This window comes from Tympanuchus pallidicinctus, unplaced genomic scaffold, assembly GCF_026119805.1.
Source record: "Tympanuchus pallidicinctus isolate F22 unplaced genomic scaffold, pur_lepc_1.0 scaffold36, whole genome shotgun sequence".
Classification (NCBI taxonomy): domain Eukaryota; kingdom Metazoa; phylum Chordata; class Aves; order Galliformes; family Phasianidae; genus Tympanuchus; species Tympanuchus pallidicinctus.
The window spans coordinates 157,745-184,640 of NW_026294754.1; the positions used below are offsets into that span (position 1 = coordinate 157,745).

General features: G+C 52.0%; 2 protein-coding genes and 1 long non-coding RNA gene across 3 annotated transcripts; all 3 read right to left on the bottom strand.

Moving 5' to 3' along the window:
- Window positions 1–2,876: 2,876 nt before the first annotated feature.
- Window positions 2,877–10,082, bottom strand: LOC128088685 (rho GTPase-activating protein 32-like). Its single transcript, XM_052699425.1, has 13 exons — window positions 10,011–10,082; window positions 9,584–9,706; window positions 8,927–9,004; window positions 8,052–8,133; window positions 7,203–7,346; window positions 6,822–6,924; window positions 6,425–6,557; window positions 5,814–5,896; window positions 5,332–5,439; window positions 4,818–4,963; window positions 4,150–4,354; window positions 3,494–3,579; window positions 2,877–3,304 (listed from the first exon to the last, which is right to left on the bottom strand). The coding sequence occupies exons 1-13, from the start codon at window positions 10,062–10,064 to the stop codon at window positions 2,877–2,879; spliced, it is 1,773 nt and encodes a 590-aa protein (XP_052555385.1). The 5' UTR covers window positions 10,065–10,082.
- Window positions 10,083–10,757: 675 nt separating this feature from the next.
- Window positions 10,758–13,474, bottom strand: LOC128088673 (uncharacterized). The gene is made up of 3 exons (XR_008210339.1): window positions 13,110–13,474; window positions 12,576–12,682; window positions 10,758–10,843 (listed from the first exon to the last, which is right to left on the bottom strand). It is a non-coding gene; the product is annotated as an uncharacterized LOC128088673 (long non-coding RNA).
- An 832-nt stretch (window positions 13,475–14,306) lies between these two features.
- Window positions 14,307–25,100, bottom strand: LOC128088686 (rho GTPase-activating protein 32-like). The gene is made up of 16 exons (XM_052699427.1): window positions 25,005–25,100; window positions 24,087–24,193; window positions 22,502–22,587; window positions 21,754–21,831; window positions 21,327–21,449; window positions 20,670–20,747; window positions 19,795–19,876; window positions 18,946–19,089; window positions 18,575–18,677; window positions 18,178–18,310; window positions 17,567–17,649; window positions 17,085–17,192; window positions 16,569–16,714; window positions 15,868–16,072; window positions 14,926–15,071; window positions 14,307–14,737 (listed from the first exon to the last, which is right to left on the bottom strand). The coding sequence occupies exons 1-16, from the start codon at window positions 25,061–25,063 to the stop codon at window positions 14,307–14,309; spliced, it is 2,112 nt and encodes a 703-aa protein (XP_052555387.1). The 5' UTR covers window positions 25,064–25,100.
- Between the last annotated feature and the right edge of the window lie 1,796 nt (window positions 25,101–26,896).

Consider the following 26,896-nt stretch of genomic DNA (forward strand, 5'->3'; position numbering starts at 1 on the left):
GCAAAACTACTGCTAGAGCACCAAGAGATTCAAACAGAATCTCACAGTGCCGAGTAGCTCAAGACTTCAAGATGAAGCATCCCGTCAGAACAGACTAAGCATCAAGGCAGTTCTACCAACACTCAAGACAGGCACGTTTAGTGAAACAGACAAGGCAGATTTGGTGATCCATATCAATTCACAGACATCAGAAGGCATTACTGACATCATGGCTTTGTTGCTGCAAGGCGGCCAGCTCCTTGGGATAAAGATCGGCAGCAAATGCATAAACCTCTGCTAGCTGGGCCTCTGGCTTCATCATTTCTGCCACAGTCTTCTCTGCATCACCCATTCTAATTGCTGCATTAGTTCTGCTCGCTGCTGCCAGCCCCAGCAGTTTGAAGAGGCAGCACATCAAAGAGGCAGCATGACAACAACGGCAGCAGACAGTTGGGCTCCCAGTCATGCAAGCACTTGTACTGCATTCAATAGTAAGAACCTAACCTAAAAAAAACAACTTCATTCCCTTATAGGTTTTCCAATCAGTTATTTACCCAACTAGTCCTGCATTACTGTAAACAACCAGACTACATAAGGCCCTCTTTAAAGTAAGACTCATTTGTAAACCAGTTTACCTGTTGTCTGATTATCAGAGGACTGTCTCACCAACTTCTGCCAAGAAGAAGCCTCAAAACTGTCCATGTTTTCCATCGGTAGTTCATCACAGCTTTTCCTTCCAGTATCTATGACTGGTCGGGGCAGTACCAGGCATTCTACAGTGTTCTCTACACCCTACAGTGCTTGCACTTGAACACAGCACCAATGGGAAAATAAACATCAAGCAGCACGGAGAACCAGGAAGGCACTTGGAAGGCAACCTCCTAGTTCCTACACCTGCACCATCTCCCTCTTGTCATTTCAACCACCTGTAACCAGATCCCTATCAGCTTTCTTTTCATGTGTTCTAAATCGAACTAATTGCTATGGTACAGCCAGAATTAAACACTGAAAGCTTCTGGAACTTTCTCCACAAGAGAGTTTTGCATGGTGTCAGAAGCACCTGAGTAAAAAAAATCCAGCCACTGTGATCTACGTTTTATTTGCTATCTGATACCTAGAAACAGCCATGACAAAACAAGCTGAAAGTTCCATAGCTCAAATCAAGTAAGCCTTATGTCAGTAGTCAACAGGTCAGCTAGTTTTAACACCTCACGGAGCAACCCAGATTTCTGTCACAGTCCATGGAACAAAATTTAACACAAACTGCCTAGGAAAAGAATTATTGAAGGCAGACACAAGTCCCATGCTGCTCCGCATTTCATCTCATCTGCTGTTATCTCAAGCAGTATTTTGAAGAGCTCGACAGAAGACAGAGCCAGCTGTCAGGATTCTTTTCCATGTTCCCGTAGCCTAAAACTACTTGAAGAACATCCACGACAGTCTGACATAGCCCTGCTATAACCTCATGTGAACACAAACACTGCGCTTTCCCATCCTGCTGATCACACCCCACAGCAACAACAACATCAGCTCATTCAGTGCAAATAGCTGCGGGCCCCAGGCCTGGATGCAGCGCTGCACATGAGGCCTCAAAGGAGCTGAGTCGATGGGGACAATCACCTCCCTCTCCCTGCTGGTCACCCCTTTTGCAATGCAGCCCAGAACAGAGGCTTCATTTTTTATACAAATCCACATACCCACGCCTACAGTCCCCCCACAATGCACTACAGCTTCATATTCCTTCCTCCCTACAGCTCCCAACAGCCCCCAATAGTCCCCTATGACCCTATGGCCCACCACAGCCCCCTATCTCCCTATACACCACCCTTAGAGCCCCGTATCTGACTCTCACCCCCAACAGCTCCCCATAACCCCTACATCCCCTCACAGGCGCCTACAGCCTCACATCTCGCTATATCCCTCCCCCCCCCCCCGCCACCCGTCGCCTCCCCGCAGCTTCCTAGAGCCCCCACAGCCCCTCTCCCCGCCCCGGCACCGCTCTCCCGCTCACCTCCGGCACAGCTGTCCTCAGCACTCGCTCCCGAGCTGCCGCGGCTTCTCTCTCGGTGCCGCCCGGACAGCTCCGGCTGCCGCCGCGGTCTCCTACGGGGCGGCACAGGCGGCTGCAGCGGCGCTCTGCGACGAGAGCCGCGCCTCCAACAGCCGGCCCCCAACGTTCGCTCCCGCGCACGGCGCCTCAGCCAATGGCAGCCGGCGGCGCTGCCGCGGACCGACGAGAGCCCGGGGGTGGAGCGGCGCTGCCGCGGACCAATGACAGACCGGGGGGCGGGGCGGCTGCTGGTCAGGGTGAGCTCCTCGTGCCTCAGCGCGGTGCTGGCAGATGTGGAGATGATCTGCATGGCCAGCTTGTAAGTGGGAGCCAGGAGCCAACGCAGCTGCAGGAGCAAGGTGCTAGGGAGCAGCCAAGGTGTCAAAACGCATCCAAAAGCCCTGGAAAGCATCACAAAGCCACAGCCAGGAAGCTTGCGTGATATGGTTTAGTGCTAGTGGTGGCAATGGTGATGAGGAGACGGTTGGACTGGATGATCTTAGAGGTCGTTTCCAACCTTGTGTGATTCTTGATTCTTGGGATTATCATTAGCCATATCCAGAATGCTAGAGATTGTCAGCTGCCACACCAAATCGTAGGCAGAGCTCTCGCTGCAGACAAAGCAGGAACAAACGAGAAGCTCTGCTGCACGCACTCCACAGCCATCACGTTGCAAGCTGAGGTGCCTTACTGTGTGTTGCATTCATCCCAGTCTCCTTGAATGAAGACTCCACAGGCACTCAAGGTGTTGAGTGAGTATAAGTGTGCTTTTATTAGTAAAGGAAAAGACAGGAGGGCGTGAGAGGTCCAGGTAAAGATGGAAATCGTCCTCTCTTGGGTGGAAAGCTCATGGACAGAGTGGCTCAGCGCTGTCAGTGTTGACGTCCGGTGCCTGGGACTGGAGGCCTGATTCTAAGCCCCCCTCCAAAAGGCTCTGCTGCTCCTCGCTGATGCTGACCTTCTCCTCAAAGGCGGTGCTGCTGTCGGAGCACTCGGGCTCTGCTTGGGCTGGGCTGCACTGCAGAGGCACCGGGTCACAGTCCAGGCTGATGCCTGTGGTGTCTGGCAGGCTCAGGTCAGCATCTTCAGCACAGCCGGGAGAAATGAGGGCTTCAACTTGGATGAGCTCCTCGTGTCCATCACTGTTGTTATGCGGCAGGCTGTCAGCTGAACCGCAGCCATTTGTGCTTCCCAAGAGCTCTCCATTGGTGGAAGCACACAGCCCAGCATTGCTACTTGTTCTGGCACATCTGGGTTGACAAGAGCTCGAATCACCTATAAAAGAATGAACAGGGGTTGGTGTCCAACTCTCACAAGCTGAATTACAAACGTGGTTCTTGATCAGGGGAGATCTGAAGGTGCTAGGTATGGGCTGGATAGCTAGAAGGAGATACAAGCCCACTGCCAGCAAGAATTCTACGTTGCTGAGAAGCAGGGTGTTGAAAGCTGGATTTGCACCCTTACCTGCCAGCACTACAACGTCTGTCTCTGAGGGCTCCCTGGGATGGTGCTGCCGTTGGTCTTTGGCCACAGAGGATGGTTTCCCCAGGCTGAAGCAGGAACAGCAACAGCCAGATGGTGATTCCTTCATCCTGCTGGGTGCACTTGGTCTGGAGAGAGGAAACAGGGAATGGTGTGAGTTGTGCGTGGAACTCCAAAAGCATCTCTGACTCTGACAGCTCATCGGCCCCATCTCACTGCCATGTCTAGTTTCTCGTGCCAGCAGGTCTGACAAACAGCTCTGCTTCGAGGAGAATCGGAATTGGATTCAGGCACGTGGCCCTGAAGTCCAGAAAACCCCAACGTTTCCAGGTACAGCCAGCACAGGCCAGGACAGACGTCAGCGTGGCTTCATGCAGCTCGTGACTGCCTGCCCAGCAAGGAGGGAATGCCAGCCTTGTGTGGCTCAACTCAGCCCGGCGGGCAACTGAATGTGAGTTCTGTCTCACAGTGCAAAGGGAGTGGAGATTCACTGCAACACTTCAGGCACCATCAGTTTAACTGAGTTTCAGCAAGCTTTGGCTCTAGAAATAATGGGGGGGGAAAACAACACAAAAAGAAACCACAAAAACCCACCCAAACAATGATGAGAAGGTACTGGAAAAGGAAGTCCTCTTTACCTTTCAGATGGAAAGTCGATGATGGTGTGGAATTTGCCCCGTACAGCTTTGGGGCCTTCTTCCACCTCTATGTCCCTGCTCACTATCACAGCAACAGGAGAGCTGCTGTGGCCTCGCCTCCGTGCCTGCGCCTCCTCCAGGCTGAGCAGCTCTGTGGCAGGAGAAGACGCCTGCACAGACTGGGGCCCTGAGAGAGAACTGTGCCCTGGAAGGGAAAACCACAGGTGAGAGCCAGGATCAGAAAGCGGCAGCACAGCCATCGCAGGTCCGGGAGCTGCTGTGTTTCTCTCAGATTTGCTTATCCGAGCCGCTGCAAGAAGAGCAGCTCAAAACAACCATGTGCTCAGAGGTGTGTCTATGGCAAAGGATGCAGTCATAATTAGGAGCAGCTCCCTGTATCGAAACAGGCAAACACAATCCCTAGAAAATGGGGGCAGGGAACTGAGAAAGCTTCGCTGCCACACTTTCACCAAGCTTCACCAGATTTCTCCTTGTCACGTTTGGGCTTGCACATTCTCAGCATCCAGCAACTGGACGCCAGATTCCAATCTAAGCCCAGAAGTCTGCTGTCCCCTCGATAGTAAAAGAGGATTTCAAAGGACTTGGAGAAGGCCTGCATTTGATCCAGGTGTCTGAACAAGATGAAGCTAATGGAGGAAGACACTCACCTGCTCCATCTGCGATGTCAGGTCCAGATGTGGAGCAGAAGAGGACGTCTGTGTGGTCGATGATGAATTCCACCACGGCCGACTGCGTCTGCAGTTCCGTGCAGGCAGCTCTCCCGCTGGCGCAGGCAGACTCGCTCTGCTGTGATCTGTAGAAAAGGCAGGTTTTAGAAGTCATTCAGCCAAGATCGCTTCCCCGGGTCTGAACTGTTGCAGCCCAAAGCTGTCAAACTGGGCTCCAGAGACTTCCGCAGTAGGCAATCAGTGATGCCACTGAAAAAGTTCTCCTGGCTGATCAAGGACACACCAGTCCCATCTAAACAAGAGAGCAGCAATGCTCAGCTAGAAATTGTGCCCACGCGGGGTTGGAGAACAGTCCAGGCTCCTGCTCTGCTGTCAGCCACTCACTGCACATTTTACAGGAGAAGAGCACATGTGGTGCAGAAGAAGGGAGGACTGCTTTATTCTACTGGAGAACAGATGTAAGCGTTCTGTTGAAACGGAAAAAGAAGTTTACCTTAGGAGGTTTGGAGCCCACACAATGGCTAAGTTCTTAGCGTGCATGTTGGTGACAGAGCTGTTTGCAGCAAGACAGGCCAAGTGTCTCATCAGGAACACCAGGGTCCTGGGAAACAAGAGAGGCAAATGTTCAGCACCAGCCAGCATGCCGTGCTGCCACTCACAAAGCAAACCTCAATTCACACTAGTTGTTCTTACTGCTACTGATGCTGAAGATGAAGTAGATCCAACTTGACCAAGTGCCACGCTGCAGCACCCAGCACCAGCACAGCACAGCCACAGCCATCAGCTGCACCAAGCCTACCCCCGTGCCCAGGAACTGACCCAATAAATTAACCCTGTAAATTAAACCGGTGCAGCCTTCAACCGCTTCAACATACCCAGGCATCGTGTTGCTCACGTGAGACAAAGCCTGGAATCGCACCATTGCCCTCTGAAGTGCAGCAGGGCTGAGCTCAGCAGGCTGAGGGCAGCACTGACCTGTAGTGAGGAGCGGGCAGCTGCTGGATGACGTCCCGCATTCTGACCAGCCGCTCCTCCTCTGTAGTGGCACCAACAGCATCCTGGAAAAGGGCAGAAAGGGATTGAGACACAAATCAGGCGAGATACCTGCCGCAGGGTCGGGAACCATGGGCACAGCGCGCTGCTGGTCAGCACTGAGAAAGATTTTAGGCCTCCCCAGAGGCATCTGGCAAACATAGCGGCACGCAGCTGGTGCCACCACGGCCAAGGAGTCCAAGCACCGGGCCGGTTTACAGCCTGGTTGGGCAGCTCAGCTCCTCGCAGGGGGCATTCATCTCCAAGTACGCTTGGCTATTAATCCCCTTCCTGTTCCAGAAATAGCTGGGGAATAGCAAAAAACAAACAAACAAACAAACAACACAGGAATTCTCGCAAGCACTGTGAATATGGAAATAACCACCTCCTGGGGCCACCAGAAGCGGCATCAGCACGATGCAGGATGTGGCAAAGACATGCGAGTAAACCCCATGGGGCTAACAGAAGAAGGGCCTCAGAGCTGGGGCACTGCTGCAGCCATCTCCCAAGAGGCCCAGCGAAGAGGGAAAGGAAAGGCGTTGCCTCGTGCTTACCGAGAACTTGTCGTACAGCTGGTCGGTCAGCAGGGGGGTCGGGAGCTCCCTGAAGTACATTTTGCAGAGGGAGCTCGCGCTGTGAACGTCGCGGACGGTTAGCTCAGGAACCTGCTCACACTCAAATTCCTGGCTGCAGAGAAGGACACGAAAGCGGTTGAGAAAGAGGAAAGCAAGTCAAAAGCCACACCCAATGCAATCAAGAGTTGGAAGGGCTTCCTGATGTACAGGAGAACACAAACACTCGGCCACCAGCACCACGTCAGCCGTGCTGGATGGGATGTTCCCAAAGGAGACCTTTTCTCTGTGCTAAGGCATTGCCCGCAGGCCTCTGAACGCCCGCAACAGGGCACGTGCCCCTGCTGGCAGCTGTGTCTGTCAGTCGCAGCACTCTTACCGCAGTCTCTGGACGTTGGACGCCACGCCGGACAGGCGGTATATCCCCTGCACCACGCCATGCTGCTCGATGAACTCGGCGCAGCTCTGGAGGACCTGGGGGACTAAAGAACACGTGCCGGCGGTTACTGGAGCTCCTTAGTCAAGTCCTGCCTCAGGCTGCGCTCCCGTCACATCCCATCCACTAAGCCCAGCCGGGCTTGGCTGAAGCAAATACAAACGTGCTTGTCTCTTGGGAGCATTAGCCTCACTTCATCTTTCAGCCATCAACTCCCATTCCCCGTTTCTCCACTGGTATCAACCTGCCCCTTGCTACATACCATCTCCCTTTCATCGTTAGGTTCTCAAACAGGGAAGCTCTCAGGAATGGGCTGTCCCTTACCATCACGACCAGAGTGAAGAAGATGCTCTCCCAGGTCACGGCCGAACACCCTCTCCTTCTCCACCTCCCGCTCTTTCCGTTGCTTTGGGCGGGCCTTCACCACGGAACGAAGGAAGGTGAGGAGCTTGCCGCGCTTCTTTGGCACTGCACAACAAAAGGAAGAAACCAGTTCATCTCAGGTTTGGCTCCGTTGGACGAGGCCGAGCACAACACATTCTACAGAGCACCTCAAAACGGGAAGAACATGATGAGCAAGTGCGTACCAAAATGGATTTTCCCCAACCCTGGATGAGTCCAAGGCCAGACTGGATGGGGCCCTGGGCAGCCTGGTCCAGTCCCACTTTAAACGTGGAGCTTGGTTGGCAGCCCAGCTTGAGGCAAGGGGGCTTGGAGCTTGATGATCCTCGAGCTCCCTTCCACGCCAAGCCATTCTACAAGGATTCTAGGATTTCCCCAACTCCAGTCATAAAACACAGCAGGACTGGGCCAAATCTCTGCACGTTCTGATGGAGTTGAATGCACTCCTCTTGCTTAGCTTGCTCAACCTGGGCATTAAGGACCCTCTTGAAAAGCCACGTTCTGATCAAGCGTGTCACTAGCACAACCAGACCTCTATCTGTCCACCAGGGACGCTGGCTGTTCTCAGCCTCGTACGGACTTGCCGGAGAACTGCCTTGGCCTTCCCTCATTCTCACTGCCTACAAAACACCAGCCATACGCCCCGTGCTATGCAGGAAGGATTATCAGCACAGAGGATAAGGGGGGAAGGATAAGGGAGGTATTAAACACGGAACACACCCAAAAAAGACTCCATTTTGCTTCCCTGCACCATCAAATGTCTCATCGTACCTGGCTTTGGCACTGAATTGATGAGAGACTCCGGGATTTTTCCGTTAATGAGCTCCACACACTCACCAGGGAAAAATCCAACCTGTAACAAGAGGAAGAAGAGACGTGCAATACTGAAGGCAGCGTTTCTCAGGCCTGAACTGTTCAAACATCACCTTTTCCTCATCACGTGCCTGCCGGATGCTCCGTAAGACAATCCAACCAAAAAATGGCCTGCTTAAAATTAATAATTATTCCAAATTGGCAGGCAAATATCCATAAAACTGTGTATGGAGCGGGGAAAGGACAAGTATGCTATGCACCCCTAAATCTCAAGCGTGCCCGAAGGGAAAGACTTCATACAGAAGCTATATATTATGATAGATTGATGCAGCTAGATCTGAGTTGGCACAGCCTATGAACTTTCTGCTTGCTGACTGAGATGCAGCTGCCATCCCCAGCTCTGAGCTACCCAGCGTTCTGCAGCCAGCAGCAGCAGCAAGCGCGCAGAGGCTCTGTTACCCTGCCTCATCTCAGCTGACAGGCAGCGACTTCCTAAAAGACGCTGACTTCACCTTCTGCATGGGTGCAAGCACAAGTGCTCAGAGACACTGAAACACGTGTCCTAGCTGCTGCATTTCCAAAGGTGCGGTTCAGTGGCCGTGACCTGATGCACGCTGTGAGGGCTCTTCTTTCTAAGTTAACTGAGGAGGCAGTTTCCTACAAAGACCAACTTTCAGCTCTGGCCTAAGCCCACAGCAAAAGGGAAAGTCCTCTGACACCAGCACAAGGAAACCATTTTCCATGTGGAGCCATGCTGTGCAGGCAGGGCAGCTCTAAGCTGAGATTCCTGCCTCGACCGAAGTTGCGCTCTCACGTCTGAAGCTTGGGCCTACCTGAAAGCCGTGCTTGCCTCTCCAGCGGGGGCTCAGCTCCTGAGGCGGCATCTCGATGACGCACACGAGGTCTCCCACCTGCAAGAGATTGCAACGTCAATCCCAGCTTCGGCACGGCTGGGAGGAAAGCGCAGCTCAAATGACTGCATTCTTCTGCACTGCCCAATATCGTCAAGCTTGAGAGCCATTGCACCAGTGCAGCTCTTCAGGCATTTGCAGTCGTACAACTGAACGTGCAAGTAGAAGAGTCACTCCAATACACAACATACAGAATTCAGCTGTTCAGTATGAAATGGTTCTCAGAAGCAGCAGGCTCTTTGCCAAAGGGAGAGCTCCAATTAAACCGCAGGCATAAGTCAGCCAAACAGATCCTGAACAGATCTGCACACTCCATACACTGCTCTGCCATTGCTCAGAGACCAGGCTACCACACTGGGCAGTAGCTCTTGGATCACAAGATTCCAATGCCAAATAGAGCCATAGTTCAGAGATGGCTGAACTCCTCCCTGCATCCAACCCAGTGCAAGTCTAATCTGGAGCCGCACCTTCTGAGCTTCACCTCACCAAACATTCGGAAGGTGTCTGAGAATATTCCTGAGAGCTTCACACGTTATACTCTTCTGTACAGGACAACAAGGAACGCCCTTAACTGCTTACCTCCAAGGAGAGTTCACCCGGTGCCTGGGCAACGTATCTCTTAATAACGTGGGCAGCAGCAATAGCTGGGATATTAAGAGATGACTCCTCACGGACCAGCAGGGGCTTCCCGTTGTTCTCAGCCTGAAACAGAGAGCACAGGCCACGGTGAGGAGCTGAGGGCAAACGAGGAGGATTTCAGGCTGAGGAGCATGTCAGCAGAGAAAGCTGCAGGAAGTGCACTCCGTCCTTATCATGGGCACACAAGAAGGAACGGCAAGGCTAAGAACATGCCCGCAGCAAGGAAAGAAAGCCTTGAAGGCAGCTTTTCAGTGACACCGATAGAGCCGCAAGGATTCGCTCTCTTGAAAAGCAGGAGAGCACATCTGCAGCTCACTCTGCTGGCTCAAGTCAGGGAACAAAGACCAATCAGAGCTCCACACTCTACCTCCATCCGTGTCATGCCAGGCTCACAGCTGATCTCGCTGCACGCGATGCCCATCACAGCAGGCACGACAAGCTGGAATGAAAAGAAACACGCTCATATTTTCTCTCTTCACACACCACACTATTGAGAGACTTCTTCAGAACTACCCTTGGCTATCCTCTGGCACAGGCGGGTGCTCTAGAAGCAACCACTCTGTTCACTCCGTTCAAATGGGACAGCCCATTAGGCAGCATTTGACCAAGCGGCTGTCCCTCTGCTAGCAGATGGGGACTGGCACAAAGCAGCAGATGCATTCGCCCAGGGCGCTCTGACAGCGCAGCAGCAGGGCAGTGAGAGGAATCATTGCTGCAGGTGCATCTGCTCCCCGGCCCCGGCTCCCAGCAGCCTCACCACCGGCACCTGCTGCAGCCCCGCACATCAAGGATTTCCTCTGCTCGCATCTCTGCTGTGCTCCCTACAGCTGCCGCGCACACTCTCACAGGCCAAGCGTGCGTGCTTGTGACCTTGGGTCACGCTGTGCAGCTCAGCACAAACTGGGCCTAGGACTCTTTGCCTAAGGGATTGCTTTCCTTCAGACCAGCTGGTCACAGCACCACACACAGCATCCTCCTGAGGGCGGAGCTGCAGGGGAAGGGAAAAAACCCACACGGGACCAGTGTCCCATCAACGCTGGGTGAGGCTGTGTTACCAAACATGGTGCGACACAGTGCTGGTCAACCACGTGGGGGGACAAAGCGTGGCACGTACCTGGCAGGAGATCAGAACAAGGTAGACAATTCCTTGAACTCGCAGCTGTTTCTTGTCACTTTGCTCTGTGCTTCCACGAGCGAAAGCTGCACCAAGGGAGCGGATAGAGGAGAGAGAAGGAACAGGTCTGTGAGCTTGCACAATGCAGCAAAGATGACAAGGGAAAAGCCACGGGACAAATGCCATCTTTGTGGATCGCTTGGGAATGCAGGTACTGGCTGAAAGTTACGTCTGATGGACAAGAGTAAGCAGTACGAGCTGCTAGGAGCTCCACCAGCCAGCAGTTTTCAACAGCTCACTGCCCACCCGTCCATCCCACGCTGTCTCAGCTTACCTACAAGATGCTGCACAAGACACAAGGGTTGAAACCGAAGGCACTCAGTCGCTGCACAAGGGCAACAAGCGAGCTACTCACGCAGAGCTCAAGCGCTCCAATGAAGGGACGCAGCACGCACTGCTCCTCCCCTCATTCCAGCCTCTTGTGACATCACTAAGGGCCACCAGGCTGCTCCGCCATGACGACAGGGTGGGGAGGCAAGACCATGTCACAGGACCAGAAGATGCCAACACCGCACCCAACATTCTAGAATCAGTGGGCCCTTGGAATTCTACCTCAGCCCAATCCTGCACAAGCTGCCATGCGGTTGTCATGACCACAGCGCAGGACCCAGCGCTTGCTCCTGTGCAGCCTCGTACGGCTGGCCTCAGGCCGTCCCTCTGCAGGGCCTTCCTGCCCTCGGGCAGATGGACATTGCTTCCCAACAGCGTACCTCGCAGCGCAGGGCCTATGTACAATCCACACTGCAGTCCTATCGATCTGTATCAAGCTATCTATACCCAGACACACAGTCACCACTACCATCTTCTTTCTGAGTCTTGAGGTACACCATTCAGCGGTTTCATTGCCATCAAACAACCCCACTGACGGCACACTGCTGACACAACGTCCTTGCTAACACAGCAGCAACTCCTGGCACCGACAGCTCCGGGTACAACAAGCACAGGGCTCTGCGTTGCTTTGGATGCAGTTGCAGCATGGATCTGAGGGCTTTGTGGAAGGGGATATATTGCAAATGGCACCGACGTTTTCAGACCATTTCTCTTTCGGCATGGTCCCAGCACCTGGCATGCTGATCATCATCCTGAATATACATTTTGTCAAAGTTCTACAACTAATGAAATAGTTCCTTACCAAACGCAATCTGATCACTCTTCTGGCCATATTTTGTTCCAGCTACCGCTTCCTGCGGGTGGCACCAATAGCGCTGCATCACCTATAGCTCTCTGCTCTTACAGTTCTCATGCTGTCTGGGCAGTCCTCGTGGCCTCACAACTCTCTCATGCCACACGTGCCACATTCTGAGGCACAGAAGATATATCGCACTACTTCAAAACGCCTTTTTTTTTTTTTTAATACAATGATACTAGGGATAATCATCTGGAGCTAGAGCATTATAAAAAAATTCCCTTTAGTTCAACCATAAGTCTGCCCCATGGACTCCAGAAGAGCTCTAAGAACATGCAGCCTGGACATGGATGGCAGCTACCATAACAGTAAGCAATGAAAAATGAGGTGGTGAGCCATGCTGTGTCATTGCATCTGCGGGCAGGGATTCTCCTTGGACTGAGCAGAGTGCAGATGTCGCCTGAGAAAAGAACTTAGGATCATTCAGGAAAAGCAAATGAGTTGAGTAATTAATTGAAGAAACTCACGTTCTAAAGGTACTTAGAAGGAGAGAGTATTTCCCAACAGAATGGGTTTAACTGTCTATTCCCTGTTTTGCTAGACAGGTCTACTCTGTGTATGCTTAGACTGACCTGAGAGGGCATGCTTCAGCACACCCCACAATTTCCAGTTTCCACATCGTCCAGGCAGCGCAAGTGCGGTGTACGTCTCCCTTGGCACAGACATCAAGCTTTTCTTCCTGTGCAATCAACTAATTATGACGGGGGAAGGGGACAGTACAGGCCTCACAAGAGAAGAGCCTGGCGGAACGATTTTAGAGCTGGGAGTCAGGCAAATGACTCGGCTCAAGTGCACCTATACCAATGCACGCAGCATGAGCAACAAGCAGGAGGAACTGGAAGCCATTGTGCACCAGGCTAACTACGATCTAGCTGCTGTTACTGAAACATGGTGGGACTGCTCCCATGACTGGAGCGTTGAGATTGATGGCTATAAGCTCTGCAGAAGGGATAGACAAGGAAGGAAGCCAGAATATTCATCAATACTGAATTGATCCTGCAATTCAGGAACCTCACAAGCAACCTGAAATAAGCGTCTAAAAAAAAAAAAAAAAAAAAAAAAAAAAAAAAAAGAAAAGAAAAAGGAGAAAAAGGTAATCAGCATACCAGCAGCTGTTCTTCTTCAAACCATGGTTCCCAAGCATACTGCAATTGGACAAGCTATAGCTTATCACATCAAAAGCCATCTAGAAGATTCAGTTATTGGTACTGGCCATGTCGGCATTCGCTCACTGTAAGCATCTGCAGGACAAGTCCATGGACCGAATGACCTTGTGCACCCATCCTTCTGTCTCAGCTGCAAGAATAATCCTCACTCCCAGCCATTTCCAGTTTTCTTTCTTACAAAAGATGAAAGATATAAAGAAGCTCTTCATTCAAAAGTTACTTGATTATACAAACAACTAAATTCCAGCCTGCTTTAATCCAAAGTGCCATCTAGTTTGCATACAGAGAACTAGGGTGCATATAGGAAAGAACGCACGCACACTCTAGTTTTCAATGGCCAGAATATCATAATAAACACATAGAAAAACAGCCTTTACTCTGGAGGCTTGTATGGCAAAGCCAATTGTTTGGACCAGCTCATTAATATACTATATCTAGTTTGTCAATTCCAGCTACGAATTTTATATGTCATTATGATCAATGATTGTGGAAGCCCAAAGGGCAATCTCTCATTTTCAACAGACCTCCTTTTTGACTGAGATGGAATTTATTACATTTAAAATTCATCACTCCTCTTTGTTTGCAACACTGTCCTCTGACAAACTCCTCAACACAATCAGCTCAAGTCTTCTACCTGAATTTCTGGGATGACTGTGACAAGTATTCCTTCACGATGCTCAGATGTGCACCGTCTCCCATGAGCATCTTGCTGGACGCAGCATGCTGCAGCATCTTTGCAACAAACCAAGGTTTCTTCGTTGATCTGCAGTCAGCTGCCCTCCAGCTGCAAGATCCATTAGGTCAAATGCATCCGGTGCCACCATGGCCGGATTCACGTAGCGGTGATAGAGTAAGTTGCCAACAATCAAGGACAAGTTGAGGAGAGAAAAAAACACGTGGAAAACCAATGGCACAGACCTCCACTGACTTTTACTGACACTACTCCGAGTGAGTTCTGACCAATTACTTTCCTGTGAGCTGTGGGCCCCGTTCATCCCAGTCCTTCAGTGAATGAAGACTCCACAGGCAGTCAAGGCGTTGAGTGAGTATAAGTGCGCTTTTATTATTAAAGGAAAACACAGGAGGGCGTGAGAGGTCCAGGTAAAGATGGAAATCGTCCTCTCTTGGATGGAAAGATCACGTAGAGAGTGGCTCAGCGCTGTCAGAGATGCTGCACGGTGCCTGGGACTGGAGGCCTGATTGTACGCCCCCCTCCAAGAGGCTCTGCTGCTCCTCCTCGCTGATGCTGACCTGCTCCTGCACAGAGGTGTTGCTGTCGGGGCACTCGGATTGTACTTGGGCTGGGCTGCACTGCAAAGGTGCCGGGTCACAGTCCAGGCTGGTGACTGCGGTGCCTGGTGGGCACAGGTCAGCATCTTCAGCACAGCCGGGAGAAATGAGGGCTTCAACTTGGATGAGCTCCCTCTCTCCATCACTGTTGCTACGTGCAAGGCTGTCGCGTGATCCGCAGCCATTTGTGCTTCCCAAGAGCTCTCCATTGGTGGAAGCACACAGCCCAGCTTCGCTACTTTCTCCGGCTCTTCTGGGTGGACAAGGGCTCAGTTCATCTAGGAAGGATACACAGGGGTTAGTGCCAAACTTTCACAAGCTGAATTACAAAAGGGGTTCTTGATCAGGGGAGAACTAAAGGTGTTAGGTATGGGTTGGAACGCTGGAAGTAGATACAAGCCCACTGACAGCAAGAATTCTATGTTGCTGAAAAGCAAGGCGTTGAAAGCTGGATTTGCACCCTTACCTGCCAGCACTACGATTTCTATTTCCGAGGGCTCCCTGGGATGGTGCTGTGGCTGGCGTTTGGCCCCAGACGATGGTTTCCCCAGGCTGAAGCAGGAACACCAACAGCCAGCTGGTGATTCCTTTATCTTGCTGGGTGGACTTGGTCTGGAGAGAGAAAACAGGGAATGGTGGGAGTCGTGCGTGGCGCAGGGTGAGGGAAGAGCTGCACTGAGCTCGTGCCAACAGTTGCTTGTTCCTAGCACCGCCTGGTTCCTGCTGAAACACAGCTTAGAAACTCGCTCCATTTCAAGCAGTTGAGGATGGTTCCATTCCTATAGCTCAGCCCTGAAGTCTTGCTGGCTAAATTCCCCTCAACTGTGTCAAGCAAGATGCAGAGCATGTGAGGTCCACAGGCTCCACACCTGTACAGGACAGCATCAAAGGGTGGCTTTGATTGAGTAGGCAGGCATAACTGCTGGCTGAGCAATTGCACAGCCATAAAGGAACTTCAAAAGCATCTCTGACTCTGACACTGACAGCTCATCAGCCCATTTCACTGCCATGTCTAGTTTCTAGTGTCAGCAGGTCTGACCAACAGCTCTGCGTAGAGGAGAACCAGAACTGGATTCAGGCACGAGGCTCTGAAATCTGGAAAACCCCAACCTTTCCAGGTACAGCCAGCACAGGCCAGGGTAGACGTCAGCGTGGCTTTGTGCATCTCGTCACTGCCTGCCCAGCAAGGAAGGAACGGCACCGTTGTGAGGCTAAACTGAGCCCGGCGGGCAACTCAATGTTAGTTGAATCTCACAGTCCAAAGGGAGGGGAGATTCACTGCAACACTTCAGGCACCATTCATTAAATCTAATTTCCACAAGTTTAGGCACTAGAAATAATGGAGACAGAACAAACACAACCCACCCAAACAGTGATGATAGCTGCTGGAAAACAAAGTCCTCTTTACCTTTCAGGTGGAAAGTCGATGACTGTGTGGAATTTCCCCCGTACAGCTGTGGGGCCTTCTTCCACCTCTATGTCACTGCTCTCTGTCACAACGACAGGAGAGCTGCTGTGGCCTCGCCTCCGTGCCTGCGCCTCCTCCAGGCTGAGCAGCTCTGTGGCAGGAGAAGACGCCTGCACAGACTGGGGCCCTGAGAGAGAACTGTGCCCTGGAAGGGAAAACCACAGGTGAGAGCCAGGATCAGAAAGCAGCAGCACAGCCATCCCAGGTCTGGGGGAGCTGCTGTGTTTTCCTCAGACTTGCTTAACCGAGCCGCTGCAAGAAGAGCAGCTCAAAACAACCATGTGCTCAGAGGTGTGTCTATGGCAAAGGACGCAGTCATCATTAAGAGCAGCTCCCTGTATCGAAACAGGCAAACAAAAACCCTAGAAAATGGGGGCAGGGAACTGAGAAAGCTCCGCTGCCACACGTTAATCAAGCTTCACCTGCTTGCAAAACATCATAATGACAGTGATGGTTTTTTCTCCTTGTCAAGTTTGGGCTTGCACATTCTCAGCATCCAGCAACTGGATGCCAGATTCCAATCTAAGCCCAGAAGTCTGCTGTTCCCTCGACAGGAAAAGTGTATTTCAAATGACTTGGAAAAGGCCTGCATTTGATCCAGGTATCTGACCAAGATAAAGCTAATGGAGGAAGACACTCACCTGCTCCATCTGCAATGTCCGATCCGGATGTGGAGCAGAAGAGGACGTCTGTGTGGTCGATGATGAATTCCACCACAGCCGACTGCGTCTGCAGTTCCGTGCAGGCAGCTCTCCCGCTGGCGCAGGCAGACTCGCTCTGCTGTGATCTGTAGAAAAGGCAGGTTTTAGAAGTCATTCAGCCAAGATCGCCTCCCCAGGTCTGAATTACTGCAGCCCAAAGCTGTCACATTTGTTCTCAGGAGACTTCTGCAGCGGGCATATAAGAGATGCCACTGAAGAAGTTCGCCTGTCTGATCAAGGACACACCAGTTCCATCTAAACAAGAGAGCAGCAATGCTCAGCTAGAAATTGTGCCCACGCGGGGTTGGAGAACAGTCCAGGCTCCTGCTCTGCTGTCAGCCACTCACTGCACATTTTACAGGAGAAGAGCACATGTGGTGCAGAAGAAGGGAGGACTGCTTTATTCTACTGGAGAACAGATGTAAGCGTTCTGGTGAAACGGAAAAAGAAGTTTACCTTAGGAGGTTTGGAGCCCACACAATGGCTAAGTTCTTAGCGTGCATGTTGGTGACAGAGCTGTTTGCAGCAAGACAGGCCAAGTGTCTCATCAGATACGCCAGGGTCCTGGGAAACAAGAGAGGCAAATGTTCAGCACCAGCCAGCATGCCGTGCTGCCACTCACAAAGCAAACCTCAATTCACACTAGTTGTTATTACTGCTACTGATGCTGAAGATGAAGTAGACCCAACTTGACCAAGTGCCACGCTGCAGCACCCAGCACCAGCACAGCACAGCCAGAGCCATCAGCTGCACCAAGCGTGCCCCCGTGCCCAGGACCTGACCCAATAAATTAACCCTGTAAATTAAACCCGTGTAGCCTTGAACCGCTTCAACATACCCAGGCATCGTGTTGCTCACGTGAGACAAAGCCTGGAATCGCACCATTGCCCTCTGAAGTGCAGCAGGGCTGAGCTCAGCAGGCTGAGGGCAGCACTGACCTGTAGTGAGGAGCGGGCAGCTGCTGGATGACGTCCCGCATTCTGACCAGCCGCTCCTCCTCCGTAGTGGCACCAACAGCATCCTGGAAAAGGGCAGAAAGGGATTGAGACACAAATCAGGCGAGATACCTGCCGCAGGGTCGGGAACCATGGGCACAGCGCGCTGCTGGTCAGCACTGAGAAAGATTTTAGGCCTCCCCAGAGGCATCTGGCAAACATAGCGGCACGCAGCTGGTGCCACCAAGGCCAAGGAGTCCAAGCACCGGGCCGGTTTACAGCCTGGTTGGGCAGCTCAGCTCCTCGCAGGGGGCATTCATCTCCAAGTACGCTTGGCTATTAATCCCCTTCCTGTTCCAGAAATAGCTGGGGAATAGCAAAAAACAAACAAACAAACAAACAAGACAGGAATTCTCGCAAGCACTGTGAATATGGAAATAACCACCTCCTGGGGCTACCAGAAGCGGCATCAGCACGATGCAGGATGTGGCAAAGACATGCGAGTAAACCCCATGGGGCTAACAGAAGAAGGGCCTCAGAGCCGGGGCACTGCTGCAGCCATCTCCCAAGAGGCCCAGCGAAGAGGGAAAGGAAAGGCGTTGCCTCGTGCTTACCGAGAACTTGTCGTACAGCTGGTCGGTCAGCAGGGGGGTCGGGAGCTCCCTGAAGTACATTTTGCAGAGGGAGCTCGCGCTGTGAACATCGCGGACGGTTAGCTCAGGAACCTGCTCACACTCAAATTCCTGGCTGCAGAGAAGGACACGAAAGCGGTTGAGAAAGAGGAAAGCAAGTCAAAAGCCACACCCAATGCAATCAAGAGTTGGAAGGGCTTCCTGATCTACAGGAGAACACAAACACTTGGCCACCAGCACCACGTCAGCCGTGCTGGATGGGATGTTCCCAAAGGAGTCCTTTTCTCTGTGCTAAGGCATGGCCCGCAGGCCTCTGAACGCCCGCAACAGGGCACGTGCCCCTGCTGGCAGCTGTGTCTGTCAGTCGCAGCACTCTTACCGCAGTCTCTGGACGTTGGACGCCACGCCGGACAGGCGGTATATCCCCTGCACCACGCCATGCTGCTCGATGAACTCGGCGCAGCTCTGGAGGACCTGGGGGACTAAAGAACACGTGCCGGAGCTCCTTAGTCAAGTCCTGCCTCAGGCTGCGCTCCCGTCACATCCCATCCACTAAGCCCAGCCGGGCTTGGCTGAAGCAAATACAAACGTGCTTGTCTCTTGGGAGCATTAGCCTCACTTCATCTTTCAGCCATCAACTCCCATTCCCCGTTTCTCCACTGGTATCAACCTGCCCCTTGCTACATACCATCTCCCTTTCATCGTTAGGTTCTCAAACAGGGAAGCTCTCAGGAATGGGCTGTCCCTTACCATCACGACCAGAGTGAAGAAGATGCTCTCCCAGGTCACGGCCGAACACCCTCTCCTTCTCCACCTCCCGCTCTTTCCGTTGCTTTGGGCGGGCCTTCACCACGGAACGAAGGAAGGTGAGGAGCTTGCCGCGCTTCTTTGGCACTGCACAACAAAAGGAAGAAACCAGTTCATCTCAGGTTTGGCTCCGTTGGACGAGGCCGAGCACAACACATTCTACAGAGCACCTCAAAACGGGAAGAACATGATGAGCAAGTGCGTACCAAAATGGATTTTCCCCAACCCTGGATGAGTCCAAGGCCAGACTGGATGGGGCCCTGCGCAGCCTGGTCCAGTCCCACTTTAAACGTGGAGCTTGGTTGGCAGCCCAGCTTGAGGCAAGGGGGCTTGGAGCTTGATGATCCTCGAGCTCCCTTCCACGCCAAGCCATTCTACAAGGATTCTAGGATTTCCCCAACTCCAGTCATAAAACACAGGAGGACTGGGCCAAATCTCTGCACGTTCTGATGGAGTTGAATGCACTCCTCTTGCTTAGCTTGCTCAACCTGGGCATTAAGGACCCTCTTGAAAAGCCACGTTCTGATCAAGCGTGTCACTAGCACAACCAGACCTCTATCTGTCCACCAGGGACGCTGGCTGTTCTCAGCCTCGTACGGACTTGCCGGAGAACTGCCTTGGCCTTCCCTCATTCTCACTGCCTACAAAACACCAGCCATACGCCCCGTGCTATGCAGGAAGGATTATCAGCACAGAGGATAAGGGGGGAAGGATAAGGGAGGTATTAAACATGGAACACACCCAAAAAAGACTCCATTTTGCTTCCCTGCACCATCAAATGTCTCATCGTACCTGGCTTTGGCACTGAATTGATGAGAGACTCCGGGATTTTTCCGTTAATGAGCTCCACACACTCACCAGGGAAAAATCCAACCTGTAACAAGAGGAAGAAGAGACGTGCAATACTGAAGGCAGCGTTTCTCAGGCCTGAACTGTTCAAACATCACCTTTTCCTCATCACGTGCCTGCCGGATGCTCCGTAAGACAATCCAACCAAAAAATGGCCTGCTTAAAATTAATAATTATTCCAAATTGGCAGGCAAATATCTATAAAACTGTGTATGGAGCGGGGAAAGGACAAGTATGCTATGCACCCCTAAATCTCAAGCGTGCCCGAAGGGAAAGACTTCATACAGAAGCTATATATTATGATAGATTGATGCAGCTAGATCTGAGTTGGCACAGCCTATGAACTTTCTGCTTGCTGACTGAGATGCTGCTGCCATCCCCAGCTCTGAGCTACCCAGAGTTCTGCAGCCAGCAGCAGCAGCAAGCGCGCAGAGGCTCTGTTACCCTGCCTCATCTCAGCTGACAGGCAGCGACTTCCTAAAAGATGCTGACTTCACCTTCTGCATGGGTGCAAGCACAAGTGCTCAGAGACACTGAAACACGTGTCCTAGCTGCTGCATTTCCAAAGGTGCGGTTCAGTGGCCGTGACCTGATGCACGCTGTGAGGGCTCTTCTTTCTAAGTTAACTGAGGAGGCAGTTTCCTACAAAGACCAACTTTCAGCTCTGGCCTAAGCCCACAGCAAAAGGGAAAGTCCTCTGACACCAGCACAAGGAAACCATTTTCCATGTGGAGCCATGCTGTGCAGGCAGGGCAGCTCTAAGCTGAGATTCCTGCCTCGACCGAAGTTGCGCTCTCACGTCTGAAGCTTGGGCCTACCTGAAAGCCGTGCTTGCCTCTCCAGCGGGGGCTCAGCTCCTGAGGCGGCATCTCGATGACGCACACGAGGTCTCCCACCTGCAAGAGATTGCAACGTCAATCCCAGCTTCGGCATGGCTGGGAGGAAAGCGCAGCTCAAATGACTGCATTCTTCTGCACTGCCCAATATCGTCAAGCTTGAGAGCCATTGCACCAGTGCAGCTCTTCAGGCATTTGCAGTCGTACAACTGAACGTGCAAGTAGAAGAGTCACTCCAACACACAACATACAGAATTCAGCTGTTCAGTATGAAATGGTTCTCAGAAGCAGCAGGCTCTTTGCCAAAGGGAGAGCTCCAATTAAACCGCAGGCATAAGTCAGCCAAACAGATCCTGAACAGATCTGCACACTCCATACACTGCTCTGCCATTGCTCAGAGACCAGGCTACCACGCTGGGCAGTAGCTCTTGGATCACAAGATTCCAATGCCAAATAGAGCCATAGTTTACAGATGGCTGAACTCCTCCCTGCATCCAACCCAGTGCAAGTCTAATCTGGAGCCGCATCTGCTGGGCTTCGCCTCACCAAACATTCGGAAGGTGTCTGAGAATATTCCTGATAGCTTCACACATTATACTCTTCTGTATATCACAACAAGGAACTCCTTTAACTGCTTACCTCCAAGGAGAGTTCACCCGGTGCCTGGGCAACGTATCTCTTAATAACGTGGGCAGCAGCAATAGCTGGGATATTAAGAGATGACTCCTCACGGACCAGCAGGGGCTTCCCGTTGTTCTCAGCCTGAAACAGAGAGCACAGGCCACGGTGAGGAGCTGAGGGCAAACGAGGAGGATTTCAGGCTGAGGAGCATGTCAGCAGAGAAAGCTGCAGGAAGTGCACTCCGTCCTTATCATGGGCACACAAGAAGGAACGGCAAGGCTAAGAACATGCCCGCAGCAAGGAAAGAAAGCCTTGAAGGCAGCTTTTCAGTGGCACCGATAGAGCCGCAAGGATTCGCTCTCTTGAAAAGCAGGAGAGCACATCTGCAGCTCACTCTGCTGGCTCAAGTCAGGGAACAAAGACCAATCAGAGCTCCACACTCTACCTCCATCCGTGTCATGCCAGGCTCACAGCTGATCTCGCTGCACGCGATGCCCATCACAGCAGGCACGACAAGCTGGAACTGAAGAGAAACACGCTCATATTTTCTCTCTTCACACACCACAGTTTTGAGAGACTACTGGAGAACTACCCTTGGCTATCCTCTGGCACAGGCGGGTGCTCTAGAAGCAACCACTCTGTTCACTCCGTTCAAATGGGACAGCCCATTAGGCAGCATTTGACCAAGCGGCTGTCCCTCTGCTAGCAGATGGAGACTGGCACAAAGCAGCAGATGCATTCGCCCAGGGCGCTCTGACAGCGCAGCAGCAGGGCAGTGAGAGGAATCATTGCTGCAGGTGCATCTGCTCCCCGGCCCCGGCTCCCAGCAGCCTCACCACCGGCACCTGCTGCAGCCCCGCACATCAAGGATTTCCTCTGCTCGCATCTCTGCTCTGCTCCCTACAGCTGCCGCGCACACTCTCACAGGCCAAGCGTGCGTGCTTGTGACCTTGGGTCACGCTGTGCAGCTCGGCACAAACTGGGCCTAGGACTCTTTGCCTAAGGGATTGCTTTCCTTCAGACCAGCTGGTCACAGCACCACACACAGCATCCTCCTGAGGGCGGAGCTGCAGGGGAAGGGAAAAAACCCACACGGGACCAGTGTCCCATCAACGCTGGGTGAGGCTGTGTTACCAAACATGGTGCGACACACTGCTGGTCAACCACGTGGGGGGACAAAGCGTGGCACGTACCTGGCAGGAGATCAGAACAAGGTAGACAATTCCTTGAACTCGCAGCTGATTCTTGTCACTTTGCTCTGTGCTTCCACGAGCGAAAGCTGCACCAAGGGAGCGGGTAGAGGAGAGAGAAGGAACAGGTCTGTGAGCTTGCACAATGCAGCAAAGATGACAAGGGAAAAGCCACGGGACAAATGCCATCTTTGTGGATCATTTGGGAATGCAGGTACTGGCTGAAAGTTACGTCTGATGGACAAGAGTAAGCAGTACGAGCTGCTAGGAGCTCCACCAGCCAGCAGTTTTCAACAGCTCACTGCCCACCCGTCCATCCCACGCTGTCTCAGCTTACCTACAAGATGCTGCACAAGACACAAGGGTTGAAAACGAAGGCACTCAGTCGCTGCACAAGGGCAACAAGCAAGCTACTCACGCAGAGCTCAAGCGCTCCAATGAAGGGACGCAGCACGCACTGCTCCTCCCCTCATTCCAGCCTCTTGTGACATCACTAAGGGCCACCAGGCTGCTCCGCCATGACGACAGGGTGGGGAGGCAAGACCATGTCACAGGACCAGAAGATTCCAACACCGCACCCAACATTCTAGAAGCAGTGGGCCCTTGGAATTCTACCTCAGCCCAATCCTGCACAAGCTGCCATGCGGTTGTCATGACCACAGCGCAGGACCCAGAGCTTGCTCCTGTGCAGCCTCGTACGGCTGGCCTCAGGCCGTCCCTCTGCAGGGCCTTCCTGCCCTCGGGCAGATGGACATTGCTTCCCAACAGCGTACCTCGCAGCGCAGGGCCTATGTACAATCCACACTGCAGTCCTATCGATCTGTATCAAGCTATCTATACCCAGACACACAGTCACCACTACCATCTTCTTTCTGAGTCTTGAGGTACACCATTCAGCGGTTTCATCGCCATCAAACAACCCCACTGACGGCACACTGCTGACACAACATCCTTGCAAATACAGCAGCAACTCCTGGCACCGATAGCTCCGGGTACAACAAGCACAGGGCTCTGCGTTGCTTTGGATGCAGTTGCAGCATGGATCTGAGGGCTTTGTGGAAGGGGAGATATTGCAAATTGCACCGACGTTTTCAGACCATTTCTCTTTCGGCATGGTCCCAGCACCTGGCATGCTGATCATCATCCTGAATATACATTTTGTCAAAGTTCTACAACTAATGAAATAGTTCCTTATCAAACGCAATCTGATCACTCTTCTGGCCATATTTTGTTCCAGCTACCGCTTCCTGCGGGTGGCACCAATAGCGCTGCATCACCTACAGCTCTCTGCTCTTACAGTTCTCATGCTGTCTGGGCAGTCCTCGTGGCCTCACAGCTCTCTCATGGTGAGCCATGCTGTGTCATTGCATCTGCGGGCAGGGATTCTCCTTGGACTGAGCAGAGTGCAGATGTCGCCTGAGAAAAGAACTTAGGATCATTCAGGAAAAGCAAATGAGTTGAGTAATTAATTGAAGAAACTCACGTTCTAAAGGTACTTAGAAGGAGAGAGTATTTCCCAACAGAATGGGTTTAACTGTCTATTCCCTGTTTTGCTAGACAGGTCTACTCTATGTATGCTTAGACTGACCTGAGAGGGCATGCTTCAGCACACCCCACAATTTCCAGTTTCCACATCGTCCAGGCAGCGCAAGTGCGGTGTACGTCTCCCTTGGCACAGACATCAAGCTTTTCTTCCTGTGCAATGAAACACGTAGCGAGTCAGAAAGGACTAGTGAACGTGAAACTCATTTTGCACGCAGCGTTAGAATATAGCTAAGGTACCTCCACTGAGATGAGCAAGCTTCGTTTTGGGTTTGGGTTTAAAGGCTGCCAGCTTAGATAGAAACACTGCCATTCAGAAGGCTAAGAAACCTTGGCGCTTAAAATTCCTGGAGACTTGGAAAGTTCTCAAAGAAACCTTGAAAAGCTGCCTTGAAGTATTTCTGTTGAAAATTGCTGGGATGCCTCACCACATCATTCACCACGACTGTTCATATCATACACCATAGATTAAATCACTTTTAAAACCACGGATTGTAATTATCGGCAATACTTCCTCCCTGTGGATCTCAAGCCCTCGTGAGTGACTGCAATGGGGGGCGGCAAGGGGATTCTGGTGCCAAGCTGAACATCATTCCAGAAATCTGTTCTCCTGAACTAAAAATACGGGCTAAAGGAAACAAGGCGTGTATTCATCATTACACTGACTGCATCAGAGTGTGCTTTTGTGCACACGTGGATCTAGAGACATCGCTAAGAACTTAATTGGTCCACCCGATCCTTAAGCAACTCAGTAATTCAAGACATCTAACAAGGATGGAGGCTCAGTGGGCCATGGGCAAAGCAGGGAGGACAGAGGCAGGAAGCAGGAAGGAGTTCAACTCCAGCTCTCCCCCACAAAAGACTGGCAGAGCTGAGTCAGCACCACGGGAGGAGTTACGACACAGCTTGGGAGCTTACAGAGAGACCTGAGATTGCCAAAGGACGGCGCCAGGGTAACTCTCACCAGTCCTGTGCAGGGGTTTCATGGATGCTTGGGATGCTGACTTCCACTGCCTGTGTCATTGGTACGAAGTCCAGATGACAAAGGCTCCTTCTGTCTGGGTAAACTTCTGTGGTTCCATGGTCATGACTGTAAAAAAATTAATAATTAAAATTAAAAAAAAAATAGCATGCAACCCTCTAAAATTTACCTCTCTGCTCTTCTTGTCACCCCGACATCTGAGACGAGCGTTACACATCCCTGCACCTGATTGAAAACGTATCCAAGCCAATGTTCCACACAGCTTCATCTCACTGCCAAGAAGAAACACACGCAAAGACGTTTACAAGATTCTTTGTGCAGATGAAAAGCGCAGGGTGCACGTGTATTCTCTTCAGTAATACATAGTATTGTGGAGTCCAAAGATAACTTTTCAAGAACTAGATGAAATAAAGGTCAGTGAAAAGGAAATACGGGATTAACTATTTTCATCTAAAAAATCCTTGCTAAACCTCTCCCCATCAAAAAGGAAGCATGCTGGGCACTGTTAGCAGCAGCTCAGAGAACATCTTACACTGCAAAATGCAGCACATTCTTTTTGTCCACGGGCCCCTCATTTCTCTAACTGGCGTCAGATTCACTCAAAATACATGCACCAGAACAGTCATTCGGTTCTGCTGAGAGGAACCCACTGCTGGGATGTCCCCCAGTCCCATTCCCTGCTATTTCCAGCACTGGGCGGGAAAAGGAAGAGCAACTGACTTCACCTATCCAGGCTTCTGCATGGCCTCCAATACGGTCTCACATCACATCAAGGGAGAAGCACGGCATAGAGCTCTGGTGGCTGCAGAAATCAAGGTTGCCCCTACGATGGTGCTTTATAACAACACGCCTTACTGCACATGAGACACGAAAGACAAGGTTAAGGTTAAAGACTCCACTCCCAGTGGATGTGGCTGTCTGCACAGACAACAGCTGCCTGCTGTCCAGCAGCCTGATGCTCACCCACCAAAGCACTCGCCCAGCAGATGCCTTTCATAGGAACACAAAGTTAGCAAGGTTGGAAAAGATCTCCAAGATCATCCAGTCCAACCCTCCACCTGCCACCACCATTTCCCACTAAGCCCCTTATGTCCCTCAGGACAACATCTAACATTTCTTGATTACCTGCAGGGACCGTAACTCTGTCACCAACCTGGGCAGCCCGCTCCAGCATTGGACCACTTCTTGGAGAAGTGTTTCTTAACATCCAGCCTCAATCTCCCCTCGTGCAACTTGAGGCCGTTCCCTCCAGTCCTATCGCTACTTACATGGGAGAAGAGGACGACCCCCACCTCAACATAACCTCTCTTCAGCTCATTGTGCAGAGGGATAAGGTCTGCCCTGAGCCTCCTCTTCTCCAGGCTAAATAATCCCAGCTGCCTCAGCCACCCCCCATAAGACTTGTGCTCTACACCCCTCACAGCTTCTCTGCTCCTCTCTGGACGCATTTCAGGCTTTCATGGTCCTTCCTGTAGTGAGGGACCCAGAACTGAGCACAGCACTCAAGGTGAGGGCTCACCAGAGCTGAATACAGGGGATGATCACATCCCTGCTCCTGCTGGCTCCAGCCCTTTGCACTGCACTTCCAATCTCAACCATCCCTTCTGCGGTAGCGCTTGCATCCTCACTTAGGGCTGGAGCTCAAGAGCTCAACGCAACAGGAAGAACACAGCGTGCAACTGGAAGATGCGTCTCAAAGCCGACAAGAGTCACCTGTCTGACCTTGGGCACAACTCACCAACCGAGAGCCAGGCCTTGCCAGCTTGGCTCATCTGAGCACGCCAGAGGGGGCTGCACATCAGACCACAAGCATCCATTGCAATTGCAGCTCCACGTAGAGAAGAACAACAATTAACAGGTGTGAATGAATTCAC

Bases quoted from the DNA above. Each gene is read 5' to 3' on its own strand.
- LOC128088686 (XM_052699427.1), bottom strand. From the start codon at position 25,063: ATGACACAGGCAGTGGAAGTCAGCATCCCAAGCATCCATGAAACCCCT. The intron at 18,311-18,574 runs GTAAGAGTGCTG...CCTTCTCTGCAG, and splicing joins TCCAACGTCCAGAGACTGCG to CCAGGAATTTGAGTGTGAGC. The intron at 17,650-18,177 runs GTAAGCACGAGG...GCCCTTTTCCAG, and splicing joins AGCTGTACGACAAGTTCTCG to GATGCTGTTGGTGCCACTAC.
- LOC128088685 (XM_052699425.1), bottom strand. From the start codon at position 10,064: ATGGGCATCGCGTGCAGCGAGATCAGCTGTGAGCCTGGCATGACACGG. The intron at 5,440-5,813 runs GTCAGTGCTGCC...CTTGTTTCCCAG, and splicing joins CTGCCCGCTCCTCACTACAG to GACCCTGGTGTTCCTGATGA. The intron at 3,580-4,149 runs GTAAAGAGGACT...TTCCTGCTTCAG, and splicing joins ATCGACTTTCCATCTGAAAG to CCTGGGGAAACCATCCTCTG.